The 11,208-nt window shown below is 33.4% G+C and overlaps 1 protein-coding gene across 1 annotated transcript; it reads right to left on the bottom strand.

The window, feature by feature from the left end:
* Positions 1 to 474: 474 nt before the first annotated feature.
* On the bottom strand, positions 475 to 10,764 carry LOC148312408 (ubiquilin-1-like). The gene is made up of 11 exons (XM_088277304.1): positions 10,640 to 10,764; positions 10,310 to 10,496; positions 8,902 to 8,999; positions 8,150 to 8,293; positions 6,697 to 6,835; positions 5,787 to 5,894; positions 5,399 to 5,655; positions 4,706 to 4,819; positions 3,087 to 3,260; positions 2,538 to 2,667; positions 475 to 1,712 (listed from the first exon to the last, which is right to left on the bottom strand). Exons 1-11 carry the CDS (start codon positions 10,739 to 10,741, stop codon positions 1,636 to 1,638), a joined length of 1,530 nt encoding a protein of 509 aa, XP_088133430.1. The 5' UTR covers positions 10,742 to 10,764; the 3' UTR covers positions 475 to 1,635.
* Positions 10,765 to 11,208: the final 444 nt, after the last annotated feature.

Here is an 11,208-nt window from a genome sequence, read left to right as displayed (position 1 = left end):
TTAAGTGATTACTTAAACATGCCTGATGAGTCCATAAGCCCTGTAAATTCCTATACTTCCACATTCTTTTTTATTCCTTCTCTCTGTTGAGATATTGACATTTTGTATACATTAACAACAAAATATTTATATAAGTCATGTCGTACCAAGCGGGCCTCGATTTCCCTCCATTGATGGTACTCTTATTTTTTCAAGCATCTCTTTCTGGATAACACATCTCTAATACCTCCAAAAATTACCTATTTCCTCCAAACACATGGAACCATTCCCGGCAAAATATCCCAAAAAATCTTACAATTAGGAGTGATCCTTGGATCATTCCAAAGTATACAATTTATTTTTCAGATGATGCGTATATTTATGTGACCTAGACAAATTATATTTATCTATAATAGTTGTTTAAAATATTTAACTGGGAAAAGATGAATATGACTTGATGAGTTAGGTTAGGGTAGGTTATAAATAAAATACACATTTTGAAGGAATTGTCAGTTGTATTTAGCAAATAATATTCCTTACACAAATTTTATATTTTTACCATATAGTATGATAATAAATTACCTTTCAATTTCAATACCTAAATACCATTAACTTTCTATATAGAATACCATATGCAATGGACACTGAGCCTACAGGTCATATGTTATCCGATTCCTTGGATCCGAGTAGTCTAGGCACACAAGTAAACAAATAAAATACAAGCATGCTTAAACTTTCGCACATTTATTCAATATCACTATGGGAATGGTACATCGTACTTGACATTTCTGTACTGCGGTATTTAATATTGAGTTGTGACAGACATTAAAAAACTAGACACATTGAACACAGATAATCTTGCATAGACATTATTCATTCTAATTCTAGATACACGGTTGAATCAATAAGTTACATACATACAGGAGTTTAGTGAGGCTGATATATCCCTGGATTAGTTTGGGATGATAGATATAAATACTGTGTCAAAAAATTTACTTTAAAATGTGTAAAAGACAAACAAGTGCGTATTCACTGAATTCGAATGCGTCTCAAATTATTTCAAATATATATGTTAGTTACCACAAATTCTACCAACTAGCCACCATATTGTAGCACTAAAGAAAATAAAGATATAAAATAATATCCGATTACTTTTTATACATCTTACTGAAATGGTACACAAAAAATTCTAAATTATAAAGGAATGATAACGGAGGTTAACATTATTTTAAACATAATAATTGATTGAAAACAAATAGGTATATAAAAAATTTCAATCATAAAGTATTACAGTCACAAAACACTTAGCCAATTTTAAAAAAGCAAACAAGGTGTATGTATGTAATATGTACGCAAAATAAAACACCATAACCTTTGACAACAAGATGTTGACAAATTTATTAACTGTTTTAAAACACGCAAAATATGAATAAATCATTCAAATTTAGTGATAAATAATTTAAAAGCCCATTATTTCAATCTAATAACAAATTTGAAAATGTTAAAAAAGCATTTGGAGCAATTCAAAAACGGAAAATTTGATGCGATAAGAAATATTAATGTGACAAAATTGCAATTATCTTGCGTGGGGTTCGAAAGTGAAACCGGAGTCGTTAAATATATCGTTTTATAACTTCATAAATTGGATTAAGAGTGTTAGCTTAGGGAGAGTTGTCCGAGAGCCAGTAACCTTTCCACAGCGGCGTTGATGTCGCCAAATGTTGCAGTCAAGGCTGAAAATATATACGCACACATTCATCACACTGGTTTCAGACAAATTAGTTAGTCTGCCAAAAGAGCAGAAATCAGGAATGGTTGAAACTCTAACATTATTTTACAATGGCAACCTAAAATTATTTTAATATGTGTCATTCATCGGAATTGTAGTTATTCAAACATAATATTAATTTATGCGAGTAGTTTTTTTTTTGTGACTTAACTTTTACTGTTTTATTATATTATTAATTTGAAAAATTTAATTTGAGAACTATACCAGAATCCTCCATTATTTTCTCTTTTTTGACAGACATAACTGACAATGTTATTCCACAATATTAAATGACATATCATAAAATGTATACATTTTTTTCATAAATGAATACATATATTAAAAATTGCAAAAATTGAAACGCAATGACAGCTTTCTCTTCATCAACGTACAAAATTTAAACATTCAATTAATTAAATTAAATTAAGTTTAAATATAAACATCAATTTTAGTGTCGCGGACTCTTAAGTCAGAGTTCCTCGGTTCAAACCCACTCTACCACAATTTGATACCTATTTCTAATTATGAGCCGCTTAGACTCACAGAAATAGTATGAAATTTAAATATTTGTGTAAATAATAAAAACACAAATATTTCTTTTTTTTAAATAATAATCTTAAAAAATTATTGAGCAATTTTATAAAATTCTTATATATTACATCACTAAAAGCTCATTAATGTAATTGTGTTATATTATGTACTATGTTTCAGTTCATATTAGATATGCTATATATGTACTTCCGTTCAAGGGATGGCAAAATGGATGGATGATGCGGGTGAATGATTTTACCTTGTATGTTGGCATCTCTATTCATGAATCCCATGGCGGCGAGTTGTTCCAGTTGCTGACTGTAGCGCTGTTCAGGAGTTGCGTTGGGATCTGCGTTGTTCCCCATACTGGCTACCATGCGTTGCATAAACTGTCCATATACAATACACGTAAATCAAAATGTACATGTTTTATTAAACTAAAGCAGCGTTTCCCAACCTGTTTTGGCTCGCGTACCACTTGGTAGTACATCACGCTTAATTGTACTATGTACTTTGTAAAAAAATTACATTACCAGAAATTTGTTATTCTTTTTGCATTATAAATTTTAAAGAGTGATTATGTTTCCCAAAATTCTATTTACTTGAGTTAAAAATTTTTATTAAGATAACACTGCATTATATAGAAGCAGTGTTATCTTAATCAATAAATACACTAAGGAAAGGTGATCAGCCTTGCGCTTCAGGTACCAGTCTAGGTTGATAAGAGTGAAAAATCAGTGGTATTTACTAGGTAAAATTAAAATTAAAAATGACATGTAAGAAATCTAGCATTGTGTATTGGCCGTACCTGCGAGAAGAGCTCGAGGTTGTTGGGCGAAGGTGCCGTGGTGGTAGTGGTAGTGTTGACGGGGGCGGTGGGCGGGTTTACCGTGGCCCCCAGACCGAGGGCCCCGCCGAGCCCCGGCACCGCGGTCCTCAGCTGCTCCACTCCTTGCTGGATCTGAAGTAGCGCATTCAGAGCCTGGAAACAAAATAGACTTTCATGTGACAAAATATAACTATCACTGACCCTTAGATCGTTGTTCCGCAAAGTGTGTGCCGCCGCACACTGGTGAACCGTAGTGATTAGTTGGTGTGCCGCAGAAAAAAGTATAGTTTTGTCAAAATAACACAATTGCTCCAAATTTTGGTTGCCTGTGCTCAGTTTAGTAAGCTCACATTTCGCATTAAACATAATATGTTAAATATGTTACCATAATATGGTAAATATGCACCTCTGAAATTTCTTAATTGGTAGGTGTACCTTGAATAGAAAAAGTTTGTGGAACACTGCCTTAGACAATCCCCTTTCACTGCCTACACCAGGGTACTTCTAGAAAATTTAGTGGTGGATTTTACAAGCTTGTATTTACTTTGATTGGCAGTACTGAAAGCTTTCAAATGGGATACAATTTTGTTTCACATTTTCAATAAATTTAGCAACTTAGTTAAAAAAAAAAAAAGAGGTCTGTCAGGAAGCCTAGATGCTTCCGTATCAGATCTGGGAATGCGGTGGGACAGCTTTCAATATATTGACCCTTAGACACACTCAATGGTGCATAGGGCACTGCATCAAATTTGTGATATATTTCCTAAACACAATTGAGAAAAAACGTTTTTAAATGTGTCCCGATAACAACGTGTAAAGTCATTCCCCGATGACTTTTACACAACGTTGGATTCGAATGTGAGTGTTTTTATTAATATTTTTTTTGTTTTTTCAAAATCTTAAACCTCCAAAAGTTATTCAATGATTGCTTTGAAATATTGACACAATGTTGCATTAGAATATGTGTGTTTTTATCTATGTATATAAAAAAAAAAAAAAAAAATTGGTTTCAAAAGTTATTCACCAATTACTTTGAAATTTTGACATAACATTGCATTCAAATGTGTGTTATTACATACTTCTGATAAGTAAAAACATGTTTTAAAAAAAACTCCTTTTTTACTACGGTGGAAGTGCCATTTATTGAAAGCAGTACCAATACACTCAATACTAAACATTGTTCATGGCATACAGCATGCTTCATGACAGTTGCTAAAATATTTTATTCTGGCAAGCATTTTAAAAATAAACATACTGTAGATATGAGTGGTTCCACTTTTTATTCATTTCCTATTCACCAGAATGAGCACAGCAACACATGGTTGGGTACAGCTAATTATAAATAACCATATATATCACATTTAGTCAATGGAACTTGGAATATTTCGCAAACTATATCCATGTTTTTATATATTTTGAGTGTTTTGATAATGAGGGTGGGCAGATATGAATTCGAATATGTCATTTGGCCATATCATTCATGCTTGCGGCTCCTGACAAACTAATAACTAACAAGTAAAATGTTAAATACTAGTTTTTTGCTGGAAAAACCCAAACATCAAATAATCAAAAATTAAATTAAATTTCCTATAGCTCACCTGAGGGTTTGTCATCATTTGCGTGATATCCGGATTCTGTAGCTGGGATAGAAATTGGGGCAGCATTGAGCGGATATTATCCTGTAGTTGTGGATTTCCAGCAAACATGGGATTCTGAAAACAACAAAAACGATCCCTTATTTTTCATTTAAAAAACTATACATTTTTATTTTATTTATTTAACCCTTATCCACACCCAATGGTGCATAGGGTACTGCATCATATTGGTGCAGTGCCCTATGCACCATCGGGTACAGATAAGGGTGTGAAGAAGATATTTCCAGGCCTGAAGTAAAGCCCTGGGAATTGAACCCGGGACCTCCAGCACGTTAGCTAAACACGCAAACCATTACACTACGGAGGCGAACTAATAGATTTTAACCAGTTTGAAACTATTTTTACAAAAGCTAAGACGCTTTAAAATTCTTCTTCGTCAAAAAGCTAAAAGCTTTTTGACGAAGAAGAATTTATATTATTTTTTGACCTCTCAACAAAGATGAAGAAGAATATGGAAATCTAGGTATTTACGGGACTTACGACCGTCATAGGCAGGTTTAAGTATTTCTTCTTCATCTATGTTGAGATGTCAAAAAATAATATAAAAAATAACTCAAATAATTGGAGATAATCCAGATGTGTGAACAATTATTTGGACACACTCAAAATGTTGTAAAGAAGGATTTGGTAAGCAACCTGGTTGATGATCTGCGTGGCCATGTTGGGGTCGGCCTGGAAGGCCTGCATCATGGACTGGGTGTAGGGTGCGCTCAGCATGGACTGCATGAGGCGCGGGTTCTCTGACATCTGCTGCAGCAGCGACTGCATGCCCGGCGTGTTCAGAAGCCCGGCCGGAGCACCTCCCGGAGAGGCTGCCCCGGTCGCCCCCCGCGGGCCCCACGGGTTGGGAAGCGGCTCCCGATTCTCGCTGCCCTGCTGCGGGTTGGTGCCGTCTGCAAAACAAATGTTTAACCATTTTAGAATACAAAATAAATAATCTCAAGTTATCAGTATTTTTTTTGCTTTCCGGATTTTTATTTCTTTGTTTATGTTAATTCTAAATGTAAAAACAGGCTGTACTTACCAGAATTATCTACTAAACCAGAAAATGGATTTCCGGCAAAACTGCTGGCAGCCGCCAACATTGGTTCTTGTATATCTCTGTACATCCTCTGAAGGGCATTGTAACCACCTAAAATAAAAATATAGTACACATTGAATAAACCATTCCACTGATACTGATTTTTTCAAACTTTATTCTTGGAAACTGTTTAGCCCTTCTTATTCAAACCCTCATCTGCACCCCAACGGTGCATAGGGCACTGCATCATATAAACGCAGTGTTATCTTGATCGTTAACACATTACGGAAATGTGATTAGCCCTCCGCTTCAGGTACCAGTCCAGAGTAATATTGCATAAATATTAGAGTTCAAAAATCAATTATATTTATTTGACCCTTCCTGGGAATCGAACCCGGGACCTCCAGAACGGTAGCCGAGCGTGCTGACCATTACACTACGGAGGCGGACCCTAGAATACTAAACTATTTTTAAAATTACGACGGCAAAATGACGACTCCTGGGAAAAACAATGTTCACGTCATTCTCTGCTTCACAGTGTCTTCCTAATGTACCTTAAATTTATTGTCATTATTATGTGATCTCTTGAACCAAAAGAATATTACTATTACTTCTAATATAATAAAAGTCTTTGATTATCGTATTTATTCCTATTTTATTTGTATGAAGTATTTTTTTTTACAAATGTTTAATAACAACATCACTCATATAGTTTAGTAATCTGGGACTAAGTATTGAGCATTTAATGTTAATGATTGTATGATTATCAGTAGAGAAGAGACTCTTCTTACAAGCATTTTTACCATGAACTATCACAAATGGTGGTCCAATGTTGATCATTCGCTTTGTGACCAGGTTTTCAGGATGGAGGCTGGCATTAAATAAGGAGGGGATATAAAGATGATTAAATGACCTGGTATGCTTTCCAAATTAGACATAGCACGATCGTGAGAGCGCATCAATTCTTGCAACATAGCTGGATTCCGGGCCAATTCCATAGTTTGTCGTAAGAGTTCTGGATTATTCAGCATACGGTTGATTTCAGGATTACGCTGAAAATAATCAAAAAACTTAATAAAACATAATAAAAAGTGAAAACATAATAAGTTGGAGTATGGACAGTGATGCAAGGTCAAATATACTCAAAAAACAAAAAAAGATCCCTAATGATGTACACAAACATTTCAATTTGACACAATTTCCAGAAGAGCCTGAGTGGTTAGTTTTTTTTAAATAGTTTTAGTAGCCTGAGACCAAATGTAGAAACTCTGGCTAGAGTCTGCTATACTGACCATAGACCATACTCTATAATACGATAGAAATATCAAATTACTGGAATACCACTTAAAAAAATAAACTGCCAGTTCCAAACTTAAAACTAGGTCCTTCGAATTTCCAGTCAAATGAGTAATGAGTTAAAGAATATGTTATTTCAATTGTGAAATGAATTAATGCTGGTAGCAAATACTTCTGACGCTGTGTTAAATTTATCATAATTTTACATTATGTCCTCATTAATCAAGCATTCATAAATATGTTAAACAATATCACGTGAAATAATTCTAATCATTGCTTTAGCGCTGCACCAAAACCAAGTTTGTAGCACTGTGTTTGAAATACGAATTAAGGATATAATAAATATTTAAAACACTAACATAGTGATATTCTATTTTATAACTAACAAAATTATACTAACAGACTAACTAACCATCACGCCGCTTCCCCGCAGGGGTAGAATAGGGAGAGAATAGAACGCCACACCACGGCTGTCCAAACTTAAAACACAGTAAGGGACATTTTTTTTGTAGTACGTTTTTTTTGCATTTTTGGACTAAGTAGAATCAACTTAGTCCAAAAATGCAAAAAAACGTACTACAAAAAAAATGTCCCTTACTGTGTTTTGAGTTTGGACAGCCGACCACTCTGTCTTTGCAAACATTCTTCGCCTCTTCCACGTTCATGCATCTCCTCATACATACCTGCCGATTGTTACGACTCCTAACCTGACCACGTTCAAGTATTTGGCATACCTGATCGTGCCATATTTTACAAAATTATACACTCCCTGTATTCTTCTTCTAACCCTCATCCGCACCCAATGGTGCATAGGGCACTACATCGTAGCGACACAGTGTAATCTTGATCATTTATTGCATGAAGGCAAGGTGATCAGCCCTGCGCTTCTTGTACCAGCCCAGGGTGATATTAAATAAACATGAGAGTGAAAATCACCCATATCTGTTTGACCCCGTTTGGAATCGTACTCAGGACCTCCAGCACGGTAGCCAAACACGCTGAACACTACAAATTTTCAATTTTGTCCACCACCTCCTCAAAATTTCAATTCAAAGGATTTCAATACTCACAGATATTAGGTCTTGCATCTGGGGATGTGAGGTAATCAGCGATCTCATGTTCTCGGGATCATTCATCATTTGTTGCACCAAGGGGTTATCTAAGACTTGTCTCAGCATATCCGGATTGGATAATAATTCTGACTGCATACGGGCCTGAAATCAAAGTGATTCAGACATTCTGGTGTGGAGATAATAAAAACAAATATTTAATAATTTCTAAATACCCTAAAGTGATAAACCAATTCAAGTACAATCAAAGATACTATTGAGTTCAGATAATAATATTAAACATTGTAGCAAAAATAAGTGTAATAGACAAAAATATCGAAATCTTTTAGTACACAACCATGATACACGATTTACACACAACGAAGGTTTGATAGTCCCAAGAATAAACAGTAAATATGGGAGTCGAACACTGCAATATATCGTTCCGAACATTTTTAATTTGTTGCCGACGGATGTTAGAGGTCAAAATAAAATATAGAACAAAGGCAAAATAAAGGAATGGGTAAATGATCAAGAGTTAATTTCATGAAAATTGTAAAATGTATATATTCTTAATTTTTCTCCCTTTTTTGTGTGTATTAGGTTAAAATGGTAAAAAACAATAAAAATGTATTCAAAGAGAACTCCACTGACAAGACACACAAGGTGGCTTGGTGGGTATTTGCAAAATATTTTTTAAGAATATGTTTTAAATTGTGATTTAAATCAATGTAAAAAAAATATACATATATATATATATATTTGACAATTACCTGAATATCCATGAAAGAACCTTGCCCGAGTCCCATACTTTCTAATCCCGCTAATCCTCCTAGAGAATTTAAACCAAATGGGGTTGCACTTATGTCGGCTGTGAATAAAAAAAATATATAAATATTACTAATAATATCTTCCATACTTATCTGTAAAATTGTTAAAGGTAGAACTTATGGTATGTATTCAAGATTGATGTTAGCATATTAGATTAGAGGATGACACATAAATAAAGATGATATAATCTATTTTTAATTAATGTATTACTTAGTAAATACCACTATTTCTTAAAATCTACTGTGATACATGTTTCAATGCATTCCGCATCATTTTCAAACCGTGTCACAGTAATTAAAAATGGATAGTTTTACCACAAAGTGACTGCCGTATCAATTAATGAAATGATATAATCTGTCTGAAAACTTTGAAATCCCAGGTAGCATTTTTTTATTATTTTTAAATATGTATAAGTATTCTATTAGACAATTTTTACTATTAAAAAAACTAGTGCCAGAAAACTAGTGCCTGTGTAGAAAACGAGACACTACTGATGAAATTTATTGATTCAAAATATTCTTATATCTCACATAATGAAAACTACATGATTTACAATAATGTTTAATTTACTTATTTTAGAATTTCTTATTATTATTTTTAAAGATGCAGTATTCAAAAAAAATAACAACTAACCCCAACATACATGTATTTTGACTATAACTTTTATAATAGTAACAAATGCAGTTGCTAAACAAATACAAACATTGTTCAAAGTTACCGAGATTGAGTATAATTTTTTTAAAGCAAGTCATTTTTAAAATATGCACTCTCGAACACTAGCAGTAATACTCTATTAGGATGTTAGTCGTTACTAAATTATATCATTGAGTATTATTGTATTATAACTTACGATATAATTTAAACAAAATAAATGTTTTTTTTTTTTTTTTTGATGTCTTGCATAATGTGAGAGGTTTGATTAATATAAATTAAATTGAAACAATGCACCAGCTGTATGTGAAAGCTCTTTAAAATATGGCTTACCAAATACCATTCTGGAAAACTATGAACATAAAACTGACTTAATGTTAACAAAGATGACTAATTTTGCACATTTAACTTTCTGTTCTCAAGAAATAAGGAAATCAATTCATCATAAGGACTTTAACCTGTTTTGGTTACCAAATATAACTAATAAGCATTTGCGAAATCAAACCTATAAACAAAAATTGACCGCAAATAAAATATACTATAAATACGTAAATAGTCGTGAACATTGAACGAAAAAATTCCAGATCTTTCTGTTGGATTGACAGCATAATTTTTCGTCGCGAATTTCACCATATGCTTTATGCTTACAGTATGGTAAATTATAATTTTATTAATATAAATATTAGAAAACGGAAATACCTGGTGGTCGCCGAGGTCCGCTCTCGGGTTCTGGCCTCGGAGGAGTTTTGATAACAAGATGAACTGTGGATCCATCTTTGATGTTTTGAGTCCGGAGAGTTTCATTATCTTTCAGTATTTTTCCGGCGAATATCAAACACAATTGGTCCGGTTCGGCAGAAAACTTCTCCAAAACGACTTCTTTTAGCTGGAAAGAAACAATCCACAAAATTAAAAATGATAACGATTAAACCTAGCCTACAGTAATTGCCAAGTGTCGTCATGCAAGGCGTCTGAGGAAAATCTATGAATGTACGTCTCACGGAAACAATCGGAGGTTTTAAAGCTTACCCTTTTGATGTCTGCATCCTCTTCGATTTGGAAAGTTTGCTTATCTTTCAGTGTTTTAACCGTGATAGTTATTTTTTTAGAGCTTTCCTGTCCCTCTGCCATTTTGGCAATCTACATGACTCTCTAATTTGGCGTTTGATATCTCCTTAAAAATGCACACAATATTCAGCCATGTTTCCTTTAAATTTAGTAAAGTACTTGCTTTAGATCATAATTATAGGAAATCGGGGAAGAAAGTGAAAATGAGTTTGAAAAGCTATACCGATAGATTTTTTCAAATAATTCTATAGTATTGAAAAGATTTTAAATTTAAAATAGTATTTTTTGCAAAAAGCATTGGAAAAGGTTGAAGTTAATCACTACCAAAAATTCCAAACTTTAATGTCGGGTACATTTCTTATCTTTTCTAATTATAAAAAAATCACACAACTCCACAATTTTACTAACAAGATACATTTTTTTAATATCAAGAAGGAGGGTTCTATGATTTTTTTATTTCATAACTTTCTTCTGCTACCTTAATGAGGAGATAAATTCATTAGAGGGTGATTTTACTTTACGAAATAATT

Source organism: Brachycentrus maculatus, unplaced genomic scaffold (genome assembly GCF_059751285.1).
Source record: "Brachycentrus maculatus isolate JH-2025_06_01 unplaced genomic scaffold, ASM5975128v1 h1tg000041l, whole genome shotgun sequence".
Classification (NCBI taxonomy): domain Eukaryota; kingdom Metazoa; phylum Arthropoda; class Insecta; order Trichoptera; family Brachycentridae; genus Brachycentrus; species Brachycentrus maculatus.
Note: the sequence above shows the minus strand (reverse complement) of the source record. Positions and strands in the feature narration are given on the sequence as shown.

Excerpts from the sequence above, each read along its gene's own strand:
- LOC148312408 (XM_088277304.1), bottom strand. The coding sequence starts at position 10,741 with ATGGCAGAGGGACAGGAAAGCTCTAAAAAAATAACTATCACGGTTAAA. Across the intron at positions 10,497-10,639 it reads AGGATGCAGACATCAAAAGG|CTAAAAGAAGTCGTTTTGGA; the intron begins GTAAGCTTTAAA and ends GTTTCTTTCCAG. Across the intron at positions 8,294-8,901 it reads GTTCTTTCATGGATATTCAG|GCCCGTATGCAGTCAGAATT; the intron begins GTAATTGTCAAA and ends CTTTGATTTCAG.